The sequence below is a fragment of the Sprattus sprattus genome (assembly GCF_963457725.1).
Source record: "Sprattus sprattus genome assembly, chromosome: 18".
Classification (NCBI taxonomy): Eukaryota; Metazoa; Chordata; class Actinopteri; order Clupeiformes; family Clupeidae; genus Sprattus; species Sprattus sprattus.
In genome coordinates, this window is record NC_137916.1 from 16,001,456 (window position 1) to 16,025,648 (window position 24,193).

At 46.4% G+C, this 24,193-nt stretch overlaps 3 protein-coding genes across 5 annotated transcripts in view; 1 reads left to right on the forward strand and 2 right to left on the reverse strand.

Moving 5' to 3' along the window:
* plxnd1 (plexin D1) overlaps positions 1-10,254 on the forward strand; it is a gene marked incomplete at its 5' end in the record, with an annotated part of 52,026 nt that extends 41,772 nt beyond the window's left edge. The window contains 13 exons of the mRNA XM_080857252.1: positions 27-157; positions 1,038-1,236; positions 1,424-1,570; positions 1,843-1,999; positions 2,318-2,421; positions 2,724-2,787; positions 3,874-3,908; positions 4,121-4,225; positions 4,430-4,593; positions 6,329-6,476; positions 8,115-8,255; positions 8,511-8,585; positions 10,070-10,254. Coding sequence (XP_080713378.1) covers positions 27-157; positions 1,038-1,236; positions 1,424-1,570; positions 1,843-1,999; positions 2,318-2,421; positions 2,724-2,787; positions 3,874-3,908; positions 4,121-4,225; positions 4,430-4,593; positions 6,329-6,476; positions 8,115-8,255; positions 8,511-8,585; positions 10,070-10,186 — 1,587 coding nt within the window. The 3' untranslated portion in view covers positions 10,187-10,254. The remainder of the gene's footprint in view (positions 1-26; positions 158-1,037; positions 1,237-1,423; positions 1,571-1,842; positions 2,000-2,317; positions 2,422-2,723; positions 2,788-3,873; positions 3,909-4,120; positions 4,226-4,429; positions 4,594-6,328; positions 6,477-8,114; positions 8,256-8,510; positions 8,586-10,069) is intronic.
* A 1,990-nt stretch (positions 10,255-12,244) lies between these two features.
* exorh (extra-ocular rhodopsin) lies at positions 12,245-14,315 on the reverse strand (the record flags this gene model as incomplete). The annotated part of the gene is made up of 5 exons (XM_080856367.1): positions 12,245-12,373; positions 12,519-12,758; positions 13,116-13,281; positions 13,448-13,616; positions 13,955-14,315. 5 exons carry the CDS (start codon positions 14,313-14,315, stop codon positions 12,245-12,247), a joined length of 1,065 nt encoding a protein of 354 aa, XP_080712493.1.
* A 1,483-nt stretch (positions 14,316-15,798) lies between these two features.
* ift122 (intraflagellar transport 122 homolog (Chlamydomonas)) overlaps positions 15,799-24,193 on the reverse strand; it is a 31,974-nt gene continuing 23,579 nt past the window's right edge. For 2 of the 3 annotated variants that reach the window (XM_080855746.1, XM_080855744.1), the window contains exons 22-29: positions 24,027-24,124; positions 23,110-23,210; positions 21,012-21,177; positions 20,274-20,385; positions 19,715-19,843; positions 17,145-17,218; positions 16,624-16,788; positions 15,799-15,898 (exon numbers count right to left, since the gene is read on the reverse strand). In XM_080855746.1, the coding sequence (XP_080711872.1) occupies positions 15,812-15,898; positions 16,624-16,788; positions 17,145-17,218; positions 19,715-19,843; positions 20,274-20,385; positions 21,012-21,177; positions 23,110-23,210; positions 24,027-24,124 (932 nt within the window). In that variant the 3' untranslated portion in view covers positions 15,799-15,811. Of the gene's footprint in view, positions 15,899-16,623; positions 16,789-17,144; positions 17,219-19,714; positions 19,844-20,273; positions 20,386-21,011; positions 21,178-23,109; positions 23,211-24,005; positions 24,125-24,193 lie in introns of all 3 variants that reach the window. The other variant, XM_080855745.1, reaches the window with a different exon arrangement.

Below are 24,193 nucleotides of genomic sequence, written 5' to 3' on the forward strand. Positions count from 1 at the left end.
ACCATGTGGACCTCTTTACTCCCTAGGCCTCAGATACATGTAAACCAAACATAGAGGAGGGCATCTGCCTCTTCTCCACTCTCCTGAACAATAAGCACTTTCTGGTGACGTTTGTCCACGCCTTGGAGCAGCAGAAGGACTTTGCTGTTCGAGACAGGTACAGTACCGCCGACACTGAGAAGTCTGCGCAGACACGGCCGTCTACTCTAGAGAAAGAGTGTCGAGGACACCTGGTGTGTAGGTGGACGAGTCCCTTGGGTCTGTTAGAGCAGATTGGAGTTTTACTTCACTCTGTTTTCCCTGGTGTATGTTACCAAATGGGGTATTTTCAGTATTTAGCCATTATAGCTCGGAGGAAGGAGAAAGGAGGGAGTCGCACGCTTAAGAGGGTTTATGTCATCTCTTTCAGATGGTTGTTCAGGTATTCACCATGTTTTTTTAGTTGGAGTAGAGGATTATGGGACATTTCGTGTAATTGCCTTCTGTGCTTCCTTGTGTCACTGTATTTAATGATGCTTTCTTCCATTAAAAACACTTTCTAATGTTTAATTCAATTGGAAAAAAGGCAGACAGGTGTAGAGAATTAGGACATTGCACTAGAAATGCACTCATTTTCATACAGTCATTTTAACTTACAGTCAGTATCGGAGTGTTTATAGTTCAATGTTATCTTCACTGTTTATAGAATGTATTAATTTGATAATACTATGAGTTTTCCTTTAAGTGATATTGACTCTTGTCTAGTTTGTCAAATGGCCTTTGCCATCCCATATGGACATATCCATTTCCTGTGCTGTGCGGTGCTGCCCAGCTGTCCTGCTTGTCTGTCACTAGCCTTGGCACTGGTCTGAATTTTGGTGATTGGCTAGCTACGTTTTTTTAATCGAACGACTTCTTCGAACGATTTTACAAATGTTATTACCCTAATTGTATTTAATTTCAGCCAGCCCAGTGATTTACACTTAGACTTTCACACTTGTGGTTGCATCCGGATAATTCTTAATTAAAACTATGCCCGATGTCTCTTTCTCCCTCAGGTGTAATCTGGCCTCTCTGCTCACCATCGCCCTCCATGGCAAACTGGAGTATTACACTAGCATCATGAAGGACCTGCTGGTGGACCTGATTGACGCCTCAGCCTCCAAGAACCCCAAACTGATGCTGCGGCGCACGGAGAGTGTGGTGGAGAAGATGCTCACCAACTGGATGTCCATCTGCATGTACAGCTACCTCAAGGTGTGTTACAGGAACAGTGTGCTTTAGCATAGCAGTGTGCCTCAGCACTAATGATACTGTGAAGATACTTTGCAGCAATTATTGTGGTTGATGTAGCATACATTTTGCTAGCTACCGTTTAGGGTGACTATGCAGTATGTCATGCTAATGTTATTTTGGTGTTGCTGACCTTCTTGCCTGCCTGTAGGAGAGAGTCGGAGAGCCCTTCTTCCTGCTGTTGTGTGCCATTAGGCAACAGATCAACAAGGGTTCCATTGATGCCATCACAGGCAAGGCCCGCTACACCCTCAACGAGGAGTGGCTCCTGCGAGAGAACATCGAGGCTAAACCACAGGTCTGCTCTCAACCGAGACGATTTCAATGGGTCTGGGAACATCTATTGTGAAAGCCAAAAGATTTAGAACTTTTAGGTTAAGAGACAAGAAATGTAATATAGCAGCCAGCAAAGAAAAGAACATGAAAAATGTGTGTTTGTTTGTCATATTTGTTGTTTTGCTGATGTCATGCAGCTGTGTGTTTAACTCCGTCTCTCTCTCTCTCTCTCTCTCTCTCTCTTGTGTGTGTGTGTGTGTGTGTGTGTGTGTGTGTGTGTGTGTCTCCATACAGAACATCAATGTGTCATTCCAGGGCTGTGGCATGGACTCTCTGAGCGTGCGTGTGATGAACTCAGACACCATCGGTCAAGTAAAGGAGAAGATTCTGGAAGCCTTCTACAAGAACCTGCCTTTCTCCCAGTGGCCCCATGCTGCGGACGTCGACCTGGGTGAGCTTCCAGCTTCCTCCCCTGGAGGAGCGCCACCTGTGGAGCTCTACTGAAACTGTCCCTAGGCAATCACATTTCACATTTTCTCTCCCTAGCCAATCACATTTCACATTCCGCCTCACAATATTTGGACGACATTAGGGCAACTCTGACGTTTTCTGTTTTCTGTCTTTGACACAGAAAGACACAGCCAGACGTACTTGGCATACTACTGTTGATGCTGAAATAGCACAAGTAAATGGAATATTTTCTAACGTTCGTTCGATCTCGTGTTCTTTATTTTCCTTCCCCTCTCTCCCATAACCTCTCCTGTCTCAGAGTGGTTTCCCAGTGGTGGTGGCAGCAGAATTCTACAGGACTTGGATAACACCTCAGGGATGGAGGACGGCAGGAAGAAGCTCAACACTGTTCTCCACTACCAGGTCACTAAACTCTCCCGCTCACTAGAAACAGTCAGAAAAGGGCAAGCTGTGGGGTTATATATATATATATGTGTATGTGTGTGTGTGTGTGTGTGTGTGTGTGTGTGTGTGTGTGTGAAGTGGTGATGACTATGAAAATAAATTCTTCTAACAAGCTACACAGCTCACTGTTATTCATCCTTCTCTGCTGTGTCTCTCCCTCGCCCCCTCCTCCTTCACACACAGACACACACACACACTAACACACTGAGAGTTTCATGAAGCTATTGACCTTTGGCTCTTTGACCCCTTATCCTGAACAGATCCCAGAAGGAGCTGCTATGGCCATGAGCATGAAGGACAAGAGAGAAAACACACTCGGAAGAGGTAGGGCACTCACTCACACACACACACACACACACACACACACACACTCACACAACACACTCACACACACCCCTGAGGCGTTGCCTCTGTATGTGTGTTAGCCGATGTGCGTTTTCAAGGGGGATCCCATTGTTCCACTTCTTGAGGTGTTTTGGTGTGTTACTGCTGTGAGTGCAGAAGGCTGTGAAACTTGTGCGGAGGAGTCTGATTTCTGTCATAGGGGCCAAGCAGGGGATGGGTCACGTCTCCTGTAGTCAGGCAGCCAGGGGAATCCCACTTCCCTGTGCAAGACACAACCAGTTTACTGAAAGTCTGTTGCAAGACACTGAGTACTCCCAAGACCCAGTGCAGTTTTGTACCATATGTTGTGTGCTGAGTTTCAGTCCGTTTTTTGCCTCTGTGTGTGTGTGTGTGTGTGTGTGTGTGTGTGTGTGTGTGTGTGTGTGTGTGTAAAAGGAGGACACACCTTTTGGCTCAATCAGATCAGATGAGAATAGAGCTCATTCAGAGCAACCCCTAATGACACACACACACACACACATGCGCGCACACACACACACACATACACACACACACACAGGCGCGTGCTAATGTAAAACACCTTTAGCCAGGCTCTGATCTTATCTGTGGGTCTGGACTGGGCAATGAGCCAGCACCTGCTGTCTGCCAAATGCATGCAGGCGCACACACACTCACTCATACACACACACACACACACACACACACACACACACACACACACACACACACACACACACACACACACACACACACACACACACACACACACACACACACACACACACACACACACACACGGCCATGCACATTAGAGCTCTGCTGTGTTTAGCTTTGCGTAATGGTGCTGAAGCCTTCTAAACATATTATACACATTACACGGCCTCCAGAAACAATCACTGTCATTCTCTCTCTAAATCTGTGTCTGTCAGTGTCTCTCTACCCACCCACCCCCTCTCTCATCATCCGTTTTCTCTTTATGTAACTGCCTTGACATCTCTTTTTCTTTCTTATTTTCTGACTGTTGATCTTTGAGCGTTGATTTTGTGTTTTCTTTTCTTCATGCAGTTAAAGACTTGGACACAGAAAAATACGTCCATCTGGTGAGTGAACGTACATGTCGACTCGCACACACACACGTAGAAACAGAGCCACACACACGTAAGTCAGATAAGGCACTCAGATGACAAAGAAAAACTGAACTCGTGTTTTTCGTCTCGGTGAAATCGATATTGTGTAATTCCGTAATATACTAAACCATCCCTACTCCATACCTCTTGCTCATGTGCTCATGTGCTCATGTTGCCTGTGGCAGGTGATGCCAAATGACGAGCAGCACGAGAACAAGAGAGGCCACCGCACAAGCCACCGCAAGAAGGTTCTGCCGGAGATCTACCTGACTCGCCTGCTGTCCACCAAAGTGAGCTCACACTGGAGATACAAAACCTGTGCTCCTAAAGCTCTGTCTAGAACGCTTGTAATTGCTGGCTATAGTGTTCTCCACAGCTACTCTGCTAACTGTGTCTTCCTGTCACGTCTTCCTATATATGCATACACGTGTTTGAGCACAAACTTAAGATGAGAATCTGAGTTTATATGTGTATGTTATCTGTGCGTTCCATAGGGGACACTGCAAAAGTTCCTGGACGATCTGTTCCAGGCCATCCTCACCATGCCTGATGAGCGCCCACCGCTGGCTATAAAGTACTTCTTTGACTTCCTGGAGGAACAGGCTGACAAACGTGGCATCACTGACCCAGACACCCTACACATTTGGAAAACCAACAGGTATGCACTCATATGCAGACACATATACACACACACACACACACACACACACACACGTGCACACACACGCACACACACACACGTGCACACATACACACACGCACACACACACACACACACACACACTGTAAGACCAAAGACAAAACAATGTGAAAATATTTCAACATTTTCCAAAATATTTCTTGCTTTGTGGTGGCCTAGTATGCTGAAGATGTAATTCCCTACTGGGTTTGCCAGCTGCTGTGCTGTTGCAGAGCTCATTGTGGAGCCACATGTTTCAGCCAAAGTTGAGTCATGTGTGACTGGAGCCTGGGAGTGGCAGCGGTCGTTCGCCCAGTGGCTCCCTCGCTTCTGAAGCACATTCCTGACCCTCTGCCACAGAGCCTTCAGTCAGCAATTCCTGCCACTCTTCCGTTTACATTTAGTCATTTAGCAGACGCTTTTGTCCAAAGCGACGTACAAGGGAGAGAACAGTCAAGCTACGAGCAATAGAAACCTGTAACAATAAATACTTTACATAAAAAAAAAGAAATAGAAAAGAAAAGAAGTGCAGGAATGAAACTGCTTTAAGTGCAAGTTGAGCACTAGTCCAAGTGCCAGTTAGGAAGGGAGGTGCTCTCTGAAGAGGTGGGTCTTCAAAAGCTTCTTTAGGAATAAGCTGGTTTAGGAAAGCATTGCTGATGCCTGCATGCTTCCACTTTTGCCAGGTTTGCCATGCTGATGGCGGTTGATGGGTCTCGGGGTAAACAGCAGAGGGTCATCGTTTGGAAACTCAAAACAAAAAAAAACAAAAGTCTGACTTCTTCATGGCCTCCATCTCACCTGTGGTCTAGCCGCATGGAAGACTGCTGGTGTGCAGCCTCCAGCCCCAGCACCTCCAGGGAGGAACAGGAGATGCCTGATATTAAAAGCAGGAGGGGGTCCACGCCTCATACACACAGCAGACCTGCTTCAGAGACATCCGCTGTGCTTCTGATGTCTGAAGACTGAGGAGGCTTTGAGCGAGAAGGAATTTGATGGATTGCAGCTAACGTGTCAGTTTCTCCTGGTTTCACTGGGGTTTTTATGACAGTTGGTTAAATATAGAAACAGTGCCACATCCATGGTAGCAGCTGGCTTTTAAGAAGGACGCCTCCAGATCCCCTCTGCTAGTATGTTATCTTATACAAGTTCCTCTTGAAGTTCGGTGACAATCAGACATCCGGAAGGTTCCGTGTCTCTCTTGACTGGTCCGTAAATGGAGCACACAGATCACTCTGGTGTTGGTGTTGTTGATTGTGTCGTGTTAGTGCTGGTTTTGACCGTACTGCGGAGCGTGTGGGCGGTGGTAGTCTGCACTGTGCAGGTGAGACACTGTGATCTGGGTCATCACCCACCAGGTACCAGAACGTTTCCGCCGCTGCCAAAGCTGGCTGCAGACTGCGCTGCGTGTGCATCCTGTCTTCCCTGATTAACCGTTTCTGAGGCACACGTTGCAAGCCGCGGTTCTAAATGCATTGGTCCGCTCGCAGACACCTCTCATGCAGCCTGCAGGGAGAAACACTGCGGGCAGAATGATTACAGGGTTAGTGTTGATTAAGGAGGGTATGAAAGTGCTATTCTCACTCAGCACCTATTGGAGACACACACCCCCACACACCCCCACACACACAATCACACATACACACGGTGTTAACACATTGAGGTCATTTATCATTTTTTTGTCTCTCTCTTCCTTGCCCCCTTTTCTCTCTAGTTTGCCACTGCGCTTCTGGGTGAACATCTTAAAGAACCCCCAGTTTGTGTTTGACATTGACAAGACGGACCATATGGACGCCTGTCTGTCAGTAATTGCACAAGCCTTCATCGACGCCTGTTCCATCTCAGACTTACAGCTGGGCAAGGTGAGTGGGTGCACATCTCGCATACCTCACACATATACATACACTTGCTCTCTCTCTCTCTCTCGCACACACACACACACACACACACACACACACACACACACACACACACACACACACACACACACACACACACATACGCACACTCAGTCTCAGTCTCACACATGCAAATAGACCCATGTATGCTCACTGACAGTCACAGACTCCCTCATTTCCATATCCACTGAAGCACACCTAATGCACATCTCACAAATACAGATTTATCCACTGTCTCTCCAAGTCTCTTTTGTCTGCTGCGCAGCGCATTTGTGCATACGCTTCGTGTAAGAGACCAAGGTCGCTGTCATGAGGCGTCCTAACCCCTCTTAAATCACACTCACAAACACACATGCACACACATACACACACACTCACACACACACACACCCACACACACCCTCACACAGATGCACACACACACGTATATGTTGACCTTGAGTCGTCTGATGGGTTTCCTGCCCCTGGAGCTTAGAACCGAAGCCAAGAGTTAACCTTCCCTTTGGGAACAGACACATGCACACATACTATGTGCACAGACATGCAAACACACACACACACACGTACACACACACACACACACGTACACACACACACACACACACACACACACAAACACACACACACACACACACACACACACACACACACACACACACACACACACACACACACACACACACACACACCGCTCATGAATCTTCCTCAAGCACAGGCATGTGAATAGGGACAACCCCAGTTAGAGCACACACCCCATATCTTCTGTGTTTAGTGGTAATGCTCTTGCATTTTAGTTCTATAACCATTATAAAACATTACACACACCCTTACATTAAATGGCATGACTGCTGGACCACATGTTGGCAAAACAACCAAATAAACATTTTAGCAACTCATCTGCAGCAGCAGGAAATAAAAACATATCATCCATTGTAGTTATGAGAGCATAGTGAGTGAAGTGTTCGGTTCTGGTCCTGGCATTGGTCTTAAAATATAAACAATGCTTCAGAGCGTGTGGAACATGGAAGGGTATAAATGGGTTTGGTGTGGGATCAGCAAATAGAAGCAGGAGGTAACCTTGCGGACAGGAAGAAAGGATAAATATCAGAGTTGAAAAAAAACACACGCACACACCACCAGTGACACATGTCTACATACCATAGTAGAAGCATTCATTCAGACACCACTAGCTAGCTGAAAAAACTTGTTTCAAATACATGCATACTCTTTTAGGTTTTGTCCTTTCCCAAACCCAGAGCAACACACCCTTAATCTGTTCCCGATAGAGCTGAGGTCAGCCCGAGGGTATGTTTAAGTTCCCAAAGAGAGGAAAACCACTGTGTATACTAGACTCCTGCCAATAACATACATTACCTAACCACACACACTACAACTACACACCCAAATACACCATCATTCGCTGCTGTAGGGCTGTAGCAGAGTTCCCTCAGGAGACTTCCAGAAACGCTCCAATGGTGTTGGACCACAGACTCATCGTTAGTCCTGGCCCAGAGAAGTCACAGCTCCCAATGTCTCAGCTGTGTCTGTAAACATCCCTGTTTGTGTGTGTGTGTGTGTGTGTGTGTGTGTGTGTGTCTGCAGGACTCTCCCACCAACAAGCTGCTCTATGCCAAAGAGATCCCCGAGTACAAGAAGAGGGTGCAGGGCTACTACAAGCAGATCCAGGAGATGGCGCCGCTGAGCGAGCAGGAGATGAACGCACACCTGGCTGAGGAGTCACGGGTACGAGAGCACTGTCTACACACACACACACACACACACACACACACACACACACACACACATACACACACACACACATATACACCAACACACACACCAGCACACACTCCTTCACACAGTCCACCCAGCGGTCACATACTCTACACAACTCACTTTTTTTTTACACACAAACCTACTTGTTCTAGCCGAGTGGTGCTATGGAGATAGACGGTCATGAGTAGTATGAAGAATCACGTCCTGTTTGCTCTCTTACAGAAATACAGAAATGAGTTCAACACCAACCTGGCCCTGACTGAAATCTACAAATACGCCAAGAGATACCGCAACCAGGTAAGAGCTAATCACTCTTGGAAACCAAGCCATTTGATTTGGTGACGTGGTGTGGAGACTTTGTCACAGATCAAATGGTGGTCGCTTATGTCTGCTGGTGCCTGTAAAATGGTTAGCCATTTCATTTGGTTGTGTGGTGACTGGTGAGACATTGTCACCAATCAAACTGACACACGCAGTGGACTGTGAGGACTGGGAGTGACGTTCTGTTCACCTTCTGTGACCTTCCCATGCTGACTCGAGAGCTGCTGCTGACTCAGAGAGTGTAAAGTTGACGCAAGACATGTGACATATGGTTCTCTAAGTGAGTGTTAGTCCCCTGCTGCGGGTCTGAGTCAGGCCAGGCACACTGAGGGCGTGTGGCACAGGCACAAGATGGGGCCACAACATCAAACAGCAACACAAATATCACCTTTCATCAGGGCTAGATCACAAGGAGATAATAACAAACATCCCTCATAACCACCATCCTCCCACCCCCCTCATCCCCCCCAACCCTGCAATCTTGTCTTTCACTCTCACTTTCCAGTATTTTAACTCTTACCTCGTTAAGTGAGATCATTATTTAAAGGAGGTTATGGAAATGGGGAACGTGTGGTAGAGGGTTGTGTTGGTTTTGGAAATGGGCAACGTGTGGTAAAGGTTGTGGTAAAGGTTGTGTTGGTTATCAAAATGGAGAACTCCTGGTAAAGGTTGTGTTTGTTAAGGAAACAGAGAATGTGTGGTAAAGGTTGTGTTGGGTATGGAAGTGGGGAACGTGTGGTAAAAGTTGTGTTGGTTATGGAAATAGAGTACGTGTGGTTAAGGCTGTGTTGGTTATTTAAATGGGGAACATGTGGTAAAGGCTGAGTTGGGATGGGTTATGGTGATGGTTTAAGACATTTGGTTTGGGTTAGGGTAAAGTTAACATGTGGTCATGTCTTAGGTCAGACATAGAGACACCTTGGTCTCAGCCACAACTGCTCTTACTTTATGCTGTATGTTTGCAGCACACTCATATACACATGCAGACACACACACACACACTTTAATGCCTGGTTGGAATGTGGTGTGGGAGCTGTGAGCAGGCGAGGCACCCCATGAAAGGTTCCTTGATTGCACTGTCTGCGAGTTTGGTCTGCTGATGCTGAACAGAGCTCTGTGCTGAAAGGGAGCTGAGATGCGGGTGCCATAATACCAGCAGGGGAGCAGGAACCAGGCTTGTTTTTTGTGGGGGCACAGAGTGTGAAAGACATGCTTTCTCTCTCGCTCTCTCTCTCCTTTTCTGCATGAGCGGTGAGGGACACGGAAGTTTAGCTCTGAAAGCAGAAGAGTATGTGGGTGTCTGAATGGTCCTTAAAGTACTTCTTGTCTTTTTTTCACTGCCCTTTCTTGTGCCTCTTCATGCCAACCTTTCTCACTCTGTTCCTCAGTCCAACTCTTAGGCCATTCTTTTCTAACCCCTCTTTCTCTCTCTCTCTCTCTCTCTCTTCTCTCCCTTTCAGGTGGTGAGCGCTCTGGACTTAAACCCCACAGCACGCCGCACACAGCTGCATCATAAGTTCGAGCAAGTCATCGCCCTGGTGGAGGACAACATCTACGAGTGCAGCAGTGAGGCTTAAGACCAATCACGTGCCTCTAATCCTGGCTTGCCCTGCCCACTGGGATGACTTCCTCCTAATGACTCTTTCTGCTGAACGACAGGGGCGGTAAACCGGGGTGGGGGGGGAGGCCATGTAACCCAGTTGGATACTGGACAAGGTCATGGATTGGGACTGAATGTCAGGACAAGGGGAACTGAGAGATATGGTCTAGAGGACTTTCCCATCCCCTTTTTCATCTCTGCTTCTGTTTGTGTGCGTTTATGTGTGACGGCATGGAAATGTCATGCAGCTGTTACACGCACCTCTCTCACATGTTCCCCGCTGATGTGGGTTCCCTTGGGGGGGGCGGGAGGGAGGGAGGGTGGATGGGCTGGTTGCGCTGGAACCCGCGCTTCCACAGCCCTGTTTTAGCACTGACCTACTCTGAGAGATGTTGATGCACTGGACTGAACAGTTACTGTCCTCACAGATATTTATGTCTTACTGAGGGGGCAACGCTTCTGTCATTATGAACAGTTATGTTTTTAAGTGAATTGGCCTATGGGGCCTCCCCTCCCCTTTCTTTGTAGTCTGCACTGTTCTCAGGTCTGATTGTCTGAAAAGTTTTTTTTTTTCTTGTGGTGCTTAAAATTAAGAATAGCCTTTTGCTTTTCACATACAGATCCCATCATGCTTTGCTTGCTAGTTAGAAGAAAAGGGGAGTGTATAGATGTCTGTGAGTGGTTCCTGTGGACTTGTCTGCTGTGGTGTAGGCCCATATCTGAGCCATTGGAGATTGTGTGTGTGTATGTGTGTGTGTGTGTGTGTGTGTGTGTGTGTGTGTGTGTGTTTGGGAGGTTGTAGGGGGGGCTTTTTAGTATCATTTAGGATTTGTTTGGCCATAACCTATTACTAGGTGACGTGGTTTGTGTAAGATCTAGAGTACAAATGGAAGCTTCTTTAAAGAAAGAGGGAAATTTTATTAAATATAACTACTATGAAGTGCATTTGTTCTTTTGTTTTTTTATTCTTGGAGACATCGTCATGCATTAAAATCTGAAATGATGCTGCTTTCCTCTTTCTTGTCCTCCTCCAATGGAAACCATGCAAACATGCTGAATATATAAGTGAAATGTTTTCTTGTGGAATGAGAGTGAATCTGAAATATATTTTGTAATGTTTTTTTTTATTTTTAAATTGCAGTACATTACATAACATTTCCATATTTACATCAACCAATCAAACAAAACACAAAACCCAGCTCCACCTCTCCCAGTGAGGCTCATGTCTGCACTGGGACCCATCTGGACTCAATGATGTCTGAGTGCGGCTCTCTGAATGGGGCTACATTCGCCATTACACGGTTCTCCCTGCCAGGACGAATCAGTGCTGCATTCACACTGCCAATCATGTGTGTGTGTGTGTGAGTGTGTGTGTGTGTGTGTTTGCGTGTGTGTGTGTGTGTGTTTGCGTGTGTGCATGTGTGTGTGTGTGTGTTTGCGCTTGTGTGTGTGTGAGAGAGAGGTGTTTGTTAGAGGTTCCTTGGGGATTGATCTAAATCTAGAAAGATTTTGCTGCCTTCAGCTATGTCTTCAGTAGCAAATAACGCCTTAAAAAGGCGCTTAAGGGAGTATCGTGTGAACAATGTGGGATGTCATCAGCTCAGGCGGTGTTGATGAGTAAATGTATTCATGTAGTCTCTGGAGTTTGGCAGTTCTCTTCTGAAGTTGCTTTTATTTTTGGTTGTGCAATGTTCTCAATGTAATGTTATGTTTTGCCAAGTGTTGTTGTCTTTCTCAGTAGTCTTAACAGGGCAAACTGAAGTGAGCTAATTAGGAGCACGCTCTATATCATTTAACCTCATTTTGTCCACTCCAGCAACTTCCCCTGGTCCTTAGTCATTTTAACAGGGCCAGAGAAAACAGCAACAATAAGAGTACTTCTACAAATGGCCAGTTGTTCTTGAGGTGAGGTAACGGGTGAGCGGAGAGGATTTGATGGTGGAAGGCCGCTTCACTGCGGATCCCCAAATGCGCAGGGCAGGGCCGGGTGGGGGTATGGGATGGGGGGGGGGGGGGGGGGTGTAATGGAACTGGATCAGGCAGGGGCCACCTGGCTAGTGGAGATGGTGGAGGACTGGGTTTTGGTGGAGGCGGTGGTGGTGACCTCGACTTCACCAAATGGATTCTTTCCACAGCACACTGTCGTCAGCATGCAGTTCCTAAACTACAGGAGAGAAACAGCATGCAAACAGAGTGACAAAATGTATATACAACCTTATTGTGTCTCGATTTGTTGCGTCCAAGAATATGAGGAGGATATGACAGAAATGGAGCATGCAGGCAGGGAACGTGTGTGTAATGGTACCAACCTGTCGGTTCAGAAGAATGTAGATACATGGATTGTATAGGGCAGCACTCTTGGCAAAGAATGCAGGGACAGTCATGGCGATAGGTCCAAAGTTCGTACCCTGATTGGCGAAGATGTACCAGGCCACAGTGGCATAAGGCACCCAACACACCAAGAAGGAGATCACCATGACGATCACCATGCGTGTCACTTCCTTCTCTGCCCGCTGAGTGGACTCCGACTCCTGTTGCTGGGCTGCAGCCTGGGACAAGAGGAGCGAGTGATGCTAACTCCACACATGGTCCACAAAACACTGTTGTCACCGGCTAGTCACTGGTGGATGTTAATATAACTCCAGATGTACACGTTTGTAGTGTGTATAAATACTTCACAATGTTTGTCTCTGTGTGGTTGGATACTGTGTAAGTGTGTGTATGTGAAAATAGTGAGAGTGCTGAAGTGGAAACAGTGAATGGTGAAAATGATGGCATTTCTGTGGTTATGTGTAAGCCTGAGGTGTTGGTGGGGGTGTCTGTGTGTGTGTGTGTGTGTGTATGTGTGTGTGTGTGTGTGTGTGTGTGAGAGTGAGAATGACAGAGCGAGAGAGAGAGACACAAACCGCGCGGACGGTGCAGAGCAGGCGGCTGTAGCAGAAGAAAATGATGATTAAAGGGATGCTGAAGTGTACGGTGAACATGTAGATGACAAAAGACGTGTTGTGGAGCTCAGGCCTTGGAGTGTAGTAGTCTATACCACAGGAGCACTGCATTCCCTCAGGAATGTACCTGCAAACACACACAAACACGCACACACACACACACAAACACACACACACACACACACACACACACACACACACACACACACACACACACTTGTAAGACAGAAACAGGGTGACCGTAATAGACTATGTTGTATGTTGTTAATCTGGATGTGTGTTTATGGATTTACCTGGACCAGCCCACCAGAGGGGGCACAGCACAGGTGAGAGCCATGATCCATGTGAAAGCCACACCTACAATGGCGTGCTTCTCCCCAAAACGAAAGGTGGTCATTGGCTTGCATACTACAATGTAACGCTCAATGGCCAGCGATACCAGGGACCACAGGGCAATTTCACCTAAGACACACACAGAGACACATATTATCCACTCAAGAATGCACACTCCCCAACACAAAGTATTGAGTCACTCAGGCATAACCGTGGGAAGACCACGACTCTACCGATAAGGGGAATGTGGCTAAATCTGGTATCTCATAAATCTGATTGACAGTGCCAGTTCTGCACCCATCTGCTCCCACAGGTACATATACAAATACAAATGTATACATCAAATATCAAATCTGAGCCAGATTTTTCCCAAAACAACCCTTCATCAAATTGAAAATGGCACTTTCAGACACTGGCTACACATACCCAGTGACACAGATTACACAGATTTCCACACATGAACTCACCACCTAAAGTGGCGAAGAAGCCCTCAATGTTGCAACCGGTGACCCCTAGCACGAAGTAGCCGTGCAGAGCCGTGTAGAGCGTGACCGTGAAGCCCCCGATCACCATGAAGAGGTCGGCCACCGCCAGGTTAAGCAGGATGTAGTTGAGCGGCGTCCGCAGCTTCTTGTGCTTGACAGTGACGAAGAGCGTGAGGAAGTTGACGGTGAAGGCGGTGGTCATGAGGAAGAGCATGTAGGCGGCCAACAGCGAGTACTTCCACGGCTCGGCCAGGTAGTACTGCGGGTGCTCGAAGGGGCTGCGCACCACCCCTGTGCGGTTGGACATGGGCACGTAGAAGTTGGGGCCTTCCGTGCCGTTCATGGTAACGTGAGAGACGAAGGAATGAAGACAGAAGTGAGGAGAGAAAAATTGACAGAGAAAGGAAAGAAAGTGAAGAGAGAGGAACGTGCTCCAGATCAGACAGATGAGAGAAGAGATGGAGAGAATGAGAGAAGGATGCGAGAGGGGAGATGAGCCGAGAGGAGAGCTAGAGAGGTGTGATCTGCACCCCAGGATGCTGAGGGTCTCTTATAAGGCCCCCTCCCTGCGGATTACCAGCCATAGGCGTAAACAAGAGAAGACACACACACACACACAGATTGAGGTCACTCTGGACTAGTTTACTAATCCTAGACGGATCAATGACACATTTTAAGTGGCAAGGACATTTTCTGATCAGTGTAGTTCAAATAAAATAATGTTTTTTGAGGAGCAGGAGACTAGGAAGGCATTACTGTCTGTCGGATGGAGCACTGGGAGCCCTGAAGCTCCAAGGGGACAAAATACCATCAATACCATTTATGCCACATATGTTTGATCCAACAGTCCGTTTCCGGAACAGGAGAGACACGCAGTGAAGACTTCACCACCTTGCACAGAGGAGATACTGTAGGTTGCTTTGAGATTCTGACGAAGTGGACATTTAAGTAAAAGTGATTCAATTTGAATTCACATCTCAGGCCACCAAAATGTTATGTGTTGTATGTGCTCAATTCATTTGACAGATGGTGTGGGTTTCTGGTGGAAGAACTATTCTCATTCTAGTTCTGGTCTAAATTGGATGCTTGATTTCAGGTAGCATTAACCTTTTAAACCGTTTTAGTCTTAGCAAAAACTATTTAAGAGGTGAAGTTTAAATACTACCTGCGCACTGTCCTTTTGATAGGACCTTAACATGGCAGTAACATCACTGCAGTCACTGCAATGTGGCAGAGTACAAATCTGCCCCAAAGAAGCACCTCAAACACACAGTAAATACTGAGGATTAAATTATTTTGAAAATGAAAACATGAAATGAAACATTCTTGTGAAAAACTACAAATTTTATTGATATATAAAATTGTTTAACATTCAGAGGTTCACATCTGGAGTGTCATCAGAACATATGCTGTCTTTCACACTGACTTCCCCTTCCGCACTAACCTGGCCCCGTTTCATCACTCCCATCCAAATAGGCCCAGTTACCTGAGACAGTCTGCAGTATTAAACAGATGTGTGTATTAATCTCCTCTTGCCCTATGCCTCGGGAGTGTCTGCTGAGGTGAGTGTGTCACTGCCTGTAAGAGGCCCTCGGTAATCTCATCGGAGTAATCACATCGGCTCTGCAGGGATGCCGCTGATGCTGCGCTTTCCCTCACTTCAGTGACTTCACCACACACACACACACACACACACACACACACACACACACAAACACACACACACAAACACGATCAACTCTGTCAGACACACACACTTGATCACTCTCTCTCCCTGTCTCTGTCTCTGTCTCTGTCTCACACACACACACTCACTCACTCTCTATCTTAGACACACACTCAGTTGGGCTCATCGATTGGCCGGCGGCAGTAGGGACAGCAGTTGTGCTGCAGGACCAGCAGCTCGTACTCCTCACTGTGGAACATCTGAAGACGGGACAGACAGGAAACACATCAAGACAAACAGGAAGCCAGGCGGGAAATAGCAGCCCAGAGTCATGTGTCCAGTCTGAGTTATCCCTCTACAGCCTGCTGTCTAGTTGGAGCCCTGATGCCAGAGGGGCACCTGGGGGAGAACCAGATGGCCCCCTCTCTATCAAGCCACCTCCTCCCCTATCCCAACAAACACACACACACACACACACACACACACACACACACACACATACACACACACACACACACACACACACACACAAAGATACCTGACTATACAGACACCTTTGTGCCTTTGTTTGATGGGAATCCATCCATCATGTATTCACTGATGTCTTTCTAAGGTGACTTACAATGAAATAAAAATAACCCATTTATAATTGTAGTAAATTAAATAAGCTGATTAAAGAGCTCACTAGCATCCCTATTAAATTCCTGTTGAGTAGAGAATCAACCTCACATATATTGCTGAGCTGAGAGGAGAGCACACACACACACACGCACACACACACATTATTCTATGTCCACCAGACCCAAGAAGCTGGTACACATAGGACCTGACCCAGAAAAAAAGCTAGCATCAGCAGAAATCTTTTGGGTGTGTCTGCCCCAGGTGCATGTGTGAATGTGTGTGTGTGTGTGTGTGTGTGTGTGTGTGTGTGTGTGTGTGTGTGTATGTGTGTGTGTGTGTGTGTGTGTGCGTGTGATTCATGTACCTGGAAGCAAGATGGGCACATGGTGATGCTGACGTCGGGCAGCAGGGAGCGGTAGTACTGCCATCTGAGAGGGCGTGGCCAGCGCTTGATCAAGACGTCCCGTCTGGACATCGACATCAGCACACTTTTGCTCACCACCACCGGGACAAACTCACTGCCCCCCTGCTGCTCTCACACACACACACACACACACACACACACACACACACACACACACACACACACACACACACACAACTCTCACACACACACAAACACACACACCATAATGAAGCATTTGGTGCCAGCACCTTTTCATGACCTATGTGCAGTGAGGTGTAGCGCCATCAACCGTTACATGGTGTGTGTGTGTGTGTGTGTGTGTGTGTGTGTGTGTGTGTGTGTGTGTGTGTGTGTGAGAGACATTTGTTGGTCTTGTGTATGATATTCTCTCTGTGATTTTGCTGGCTGCCTTTCCACCTCTACCCTTCCTTCCAATCCTCTCCTCTCCTCTCCTCTCCTCTCCTCTCCTCTACTCTCACCTCAAAGCTGAGTTTGGCTGTGAAGGGGTCCTCTGACTCCTCCACACTGTCATCCAGCTTCAGGGACTGGGACTCTGGAACAATGGGTTAAGGAAAGGAACACACACACACACACACACAGCTCCAAGATAAAATGTATGGCAGGGGTTCTGGACAGCACTGTGCAGCCAGACGGCCCCTTAAACAATGAGCTTAACAGCTCTGAACCCACAGGGGTTCACCAGAAGTGCTTGGGTGTGTCTGAGTGTCACACACTCACACATACACACACACACACTCTCAGTGTGTGTGTGTATGTGTGTCTGATAAAGATAGAAATATGAAAAAAGTAGAGAGAGGAGACAGAGAGTGTGAGAGTTTGTGTGTGTGTGTTAACTAGCGTCCTTCACACCTGCAGGGTTAATCTGTGTGTCACAGCGGCTACAGTGAAGAGGAGCTAAGGCGCTAAAGCTCAATGCTAAGAAACTTAGTGCTCAAAGCTTAGTGTGCTTAACCTAATCTCACAAACACAGGGTTTATTCCTCTCTCCTCTGTCTCACACACACACACACACACACACTATCCATCCATCCATATCGCACACACACCTGCATTAACACACATGCATAAACACACACATACACTAAGTGCCTACACAATCCATCTCCCCCTCTGTCACACCCAAACATATCTCTAATCCCTTTCCCAAAACACAAAAGTCCTTCTAAGAAGCACAAACTAGAGATTGTATTGATTCTGTTTCCATGGTGTTCTCCATCCCCCCCACCCCCTTTCTGCCCTCTCTCTTTGAGACACACACACGTGAACACCTGCTGCCTCTTCTCTAACACACCGTCTGTGCGCTTTCATCATCACCTCTCCTACACTAACACACCACCACCATACTTAAACTCCCACATACGCAATTGCATTGACACACCACCACCATACTAAAACTCCCACATACGCACTTGCATTGACACACCACCACCATACTAAAACTCCGACATACACACTTGCATTGACACACCACCACCATACTAAAACTCCCACATACGCACTTGCATTGACACACCACCACCATACTAAAACTCCGACATACACACTTGCATTGACACATCACACAATCTACCACACAACTCCACTGACACATCGTACCTCACCAGCCCATTTACTCCTTCGTGCGGCCCAGATAAGGTGTGTAGTTGTGCGTGCTGAAGTGTATGTGTGAGTGTGTGTGTGTGTGTGTGTTTGTGTGTGTGTGTGTGTGTGTGTGTGTGTGTGTGTGTGTGTTTGTGCAAGAGCAAGAAAGAAAGAAAGAAAGCAAGCAGCAGGCTGATGACATACATCCAACCAGGAAATCTCCAAATTGGAACAAGCTGCGTCTGTGGTAACATAATATATAAAATTTGACACACAAACGGACAAACACGAACAATGGCAACCACAGGGATTATGATGTGGTGAGAGGGAGAGTAAGAGAAACAGATTCTGTGTGAGTGTGTTGTTTTTGTGGATATGTCAATGTTGTCCTCTGTGAGTGTTTCACCATACTGGCCTTATAGTGTCAGTGGATGAAGCATAATGACCTACTTATGTACACGTGAAGAACCGTAGATAACCGTAGATAAGTGGCACTTCGCATCTGCCTCACTTTGCTATGGTGCTCACGTCCACATCCATTTATAGGTTTTCAGTGAGATTTTGCCTTTGTCTACATGCATTTCCATTTAATGTTGTCGTCAATGAGCCAGCCATGGCATATATCTGGGGCTTTCCCAGAAGAGAAACAATTCTGGGACACAGGACTTCAGAGTAAGTGGTCTGGTGAGAGGGTGCTGATCTGTTCAGAAGAAACTCAGGTCAGCAAATTTGTTTCAGATGGGCGGAGCACAGGGCAACAGTCCAGTGAAAACACTGCTGTGTTTCTTTTTGTATGTCTAAAGGACCAATATGTAATACATTTACTGTACTAAATCATAAAATGAACGTGATATAATGTCATCAGAGATTAAGGAAACATGCTAAACTGAAATAACGGCTTCTCTGACAACAATGCTACCGCTAGTATATTTTCAGTTTAAAATGTACGTTCTAGAGCGCAAAGTGTGTTTTGGCCTGTGTGATCTTGCCCACTGCCCATTTCTCTAGTACCATTTTGACACACCAGGTTGCCAGATAAGAACGCAAATAAAGCGTGCGACCGCCAAGGAAGTAAGCAAACAAACTGGTCCAACAGAGATAATGTTTGATTTCACTCAACCGAAAAAGCTTCTGTATCTTTTTAAAAAGCTCCATGACCAGAGACGTAGTAAAACCCCAGTAAATATTGGAGATGCAATTTCAATTTCACCGAAAGGGTGAAGGGGGACGCTTATAAGAATTGAGATTCAAAGTTTCAAAGTTATTGGCCAATGAAACTATAAGTCGTGGCCCTTTGCCAGGTGTGTTTGTGTGTGTGTGTGTACATACTGTATGTGTATGTGTATGTGTGTGTGTGTGTGTGTGTTTTTGTGTGTGTGTGTGTGTGTGTGTGTGTGTGTGTGTGTGTGTGTGTGTGTGTGAGAGAGCGATAGAGAGGTAAAGGATACCCCCGCTGCTCATGTTGTGCCAGCGGGAGCTCTTCCTGTCTGCCCGTGGCTGCTCCAGATCAATCAATGACACGGCCTCCTCATCTGAGATCCCCTCTTCCAGGTAGAACTCCACCAGCGGCAGCACCTCTGACACACACACACACACACACACACACACACACACACACACACACACACACACACACACATATATAAATATGTATGCAAAGATACATTAGCATCTACACACACACACTAGATGTAAACACATCAATCAGCTCCTACAATTCTGAACTGAAACTAAACTTAGAACTCTCTAATAAAAGGCTCTATTGCTAGTACCGATGGCAGAACCCCACTTTGTAGAGTCAGATGGTGTCCTCTTTCAGAGTTCTAGAAAGTACTGTACAATTTAAAGAACACATTACAGGTGATCCAAGGGTATGTGCCATGGACTGCCTGTTGGTCTCCATAAAAAGATGAACCTGTATCAGGCCTACATTTAACCAGTTTCCATACTTTCCCCTGAACATCACTGGCCTCAGAGTCATAACTGACAGGCAAAGCAGCCACTCACCATAGGAAGATGCCGAGTAGATGAAGGGCTGTCTGCAGTTGATACAGACATTGCCAAGGTGATTGAGGAGAGGGTTGTTGGTGGAGCAGCGAAAACACATGGGGACCAAGTCCTGAAGAGACCACAAACATACACACACACACACACACACACACACACACACCACAAGGTCATCAAAAGGCTTTAAGGAACCACTGCTGAGAAAACACAGTAATGGAGGGGGCTTAGAGGAGAGTGAGACAGACGATACACACACACACACACACACACACACACACACACACACACACACACACACACACACACACACACACACTCACACACACGGACACACACGGACACACACACCTTGTAGTCCTGGAGGCATCTTGAGCATATGGTCAGACGCAAACACACACACACATACACACAACCTCCTCACCATGGCAACACGTTTGTAACACACGGAGAGAGTCAGACACACAGTCATGCTTGCATTCATAGAAGACTTTGAAGGGCACAGTGAGGACCAGACAACACACAGTGTGGGGGAGCACACAGCTTAAGGGTGTGGTGGAGAGGATACACACACACATTACCAAACACATAGAACTCTTGGAAACAAGTTTGGAAAGGCTTGGGGGGAAAAAGTAGACACATTTATGCATGCTATCAGGGAACACACATTGAGGAACAGGTACACAGACACACAGACACACAGACACACAGACACAACACACACAACACACACAAACACACCTCACTGTCGTGGAAGGGTTTGGAGCGCACGGTGAGGCTTCCCAGCTGCATGGCTTCCTGCAGGCGCGGGGGGATGCGCAGACCCTGCAGCCGCTCGTAGGCGTACCGCGCCAGCTTATAAGCTCCCAGATACTTACTCTGCTTCGCCAGCGTATACAGGGTGTTCCTGAGAGGGCCGTGTCAAGGAACACATACACATACACATACACATACTGTACACTTACACTTACACTTACACATACACATACACATACACATACACATACACATACACATACACATACACATACACATACACATACACATACACATACACATACACACGCACAAGCTCACAAATTCATGCACTCTCACACACACACAAACACACCTACCCTCTCAATCAACAGTTGAGAGGTCCTAGAGATGGATAGCCTCCACGGTAAATACCCACACTAATTCAGAGCCGTTATGAGACATATGCATATGCATAAACTTCCTGTCTAATCACTGAGTGGATAAGTGTTAATGAAGAGAAGACCATGACGACCAGAGGGCTCTGAACAGGTTCCTATGGCAACGAGATGGCTAGAAATAGACACTTAAAATATGCCACACATGTACTTTGCTGTATCCACTACCTATTCATTTCGAATGGATTTTTAGGTGCAGGTACGACTGCCACTAAGACGTTGGTTTGGGTTCATATTGGAACTGAGGGCTGTTAGGGGAGTTTACAGTTGTCTGCCAAAGCAGGAGTACGAACAGAAGTTTTAGGTATGGTTAGAAGTGTGTACATTGGTCTAGAGGTCTAGAGGTCATGTGAAGGTCATGTGAACATCATGTCAGATATACTGCAGCTACTGCTTTGTCAATAGAACACCACTGCCTGCAGGAATTTACATCCTTGAATTAAAAAGATATTTAGTGTTATGTCACTTGAAACCTCAAGCGCTGACGTTTAATAGGGGAAAAAAAGCTATATTAATGTTATAAAAATATTATTATGTTAATAGGGGATAAAAGGGGCACTACTTTAAAATGGATGCACTACAAAAAAAAATAGCAATTCCAGGCCATGGGTCAACACAAGTGAAAAGCTGCAGTCTTGTGTAAAATTGTGTTAACCTGTTCAGTGATTTAAAAAAAAAAGTAAAACCTTGAAGCTATGTACAACTGTATTTCACAGTTATTGTGAAACTTTCAATAATGGCCCGGGTGGTTATTTACCTAAACATCTGAAAGCATGTAGCTCTTCCTGGAGACCCTGTGATAATAGACCAGTGTTTATTTCATACATAACTTTGTAGCTAACCTATGCATTAGCCCACTTTTCCATTTTAGTGGACAAATAAACCTAGCGTTAACGACTCCTCCCTGCAGTCTATCTAGCACTTGCGTCTACAGTCCCAAATTGGTTTCAAGGAAAGAGAAAACCTGACCTTTTTTTTTTTTTTTTTTTTAAGAGTGGCAGCTCCCATTTTTGTAGCAGGCTACCCAAATCACCCTGCTTAAATATAGAGTAACAATAGCAATGCCATGTATCCTCTGAGGACAACCCATTTTGACCCACCACTGTTTATTTGACCGAAAAAAGAAATGCCACTCCTATTATGAGACGCAGATATTATTAGAATTTTTATGGTACACTGTATGGTAGCACTATACTAAGACAGAGAAAAGGCAAATAGTCACAAGTTTGTACTTTTCAGTCTGAAGTACTTACAGCGAACATTCTTATTTAACAAGTGGGGAACTTAACTCGGGAAAAGTAAATGCACCAAATTTTGCAGTCAGACATGCACTACGGCCTGAGTGAAGACAGAAGTGTGCACTCGAACTCAAGTCAAATCAGTCTGCGGGGGCTTCCGTTGATCGTCTCATTTAAAGATGTGGCCAACTAGATTAGCATCTACCCCAAGTGGGTGTCTGTGTGTGTGTGTGTGTGTGTGGGTCTGTGTGTGTGTGTGTGTGTGTGTGTGTGTGTGTGTGTGTGTGTGTGTGTGTGTGTGTGTGTGTGTGTGTGGGTCTGTGTGTGTGTGTGTGTGTGTGTGGGTCTGTGTGTGTGTGTGTGTGTGTGTGTGTGTGTGTGTGTGTGTGTGAGCCCAGTGAAGGATACACTTTGGAGATGCCCAGAGGAACATCCTTGGTGAGGTGATGCAGTAGGAAGCGTGAGATATTGAAGAGCGTCTCTGGCATGTGAGAACTGAATGGATCCTCCTGAAGAGGGAAAGGAAGATGGAGTAGAGAGAGAGAAAGACAGACAGAGAGTGAGAAGAGAGGGAGGAAAGGTATGAGAGAGGGAGAGGAAAACAATGAACGAAAAGCCTTCCTTGTTCTTCCTCTTTTTCAGCCCTTCATCCTCCTTCTTTTCAGTCCTCTTCTGTCCTGCTTCTTCAGATATACAGGTTTCTAAAGCCACACCCAAATCCTCAGACACAACACCTACCAAAGTGTGTCTGTGCATGTGTGTGTGTGTGCGCATACACAAGCGTGTGTGTATGAGTGCGAGTGTGTAAAATGTGTGCGCAATAAGTGTAGCAAGAAACAGACCTAACTAAGATAAAGTGGTCTAGGTCTGGTTTCAATCACAGGTCTTCTACATGAGAATGTGGGCGAGCGAACTGGACAAATAAACACTGACAGAGGAAAGAGGGGGGAGTGGGGGCAGGGGAAGAACCAGGCCCACTGACGGAGCCAAGAACCACTAGTGTGGGGCTAACCTTCCTGACATGCACATATGGAACTCTACATGGCTAGACTTACTCATGGAGTTGTATGAAGTACATGCGTGTCATGTTGACTTCAAATGGCTGACTACATGCAACTAAAGTGACTTAATTGAATCAATGCATATGTGGGTGTGTGTGGGGGTGTGTGTGAGTGTGTGTGTGTGTGTGTGTGTGTGTGTGGGGAAGGGGTGTGTGTGTGTGGGTGTGTGTGTTGGGAAGGGGTGTGTGTGTGTGTGTGTGTATGTGGGTGTGTATGCTGGAGGTTAGGGACCATGTGAGGCACTGGGCATGTGTGAGAGCTCACCGTGTAACGGTGGATGCAATGATAGACATGGTAGAGCTCAGCCAACAGCTGGAAACGGTGGAACTTTTTCAGCATTTCCTCCTTCTTCTCCTCCTTATCTGTTGAAGCAAACACACACACCGAAAACACACACACACACACACACACACACACACACACACACACAC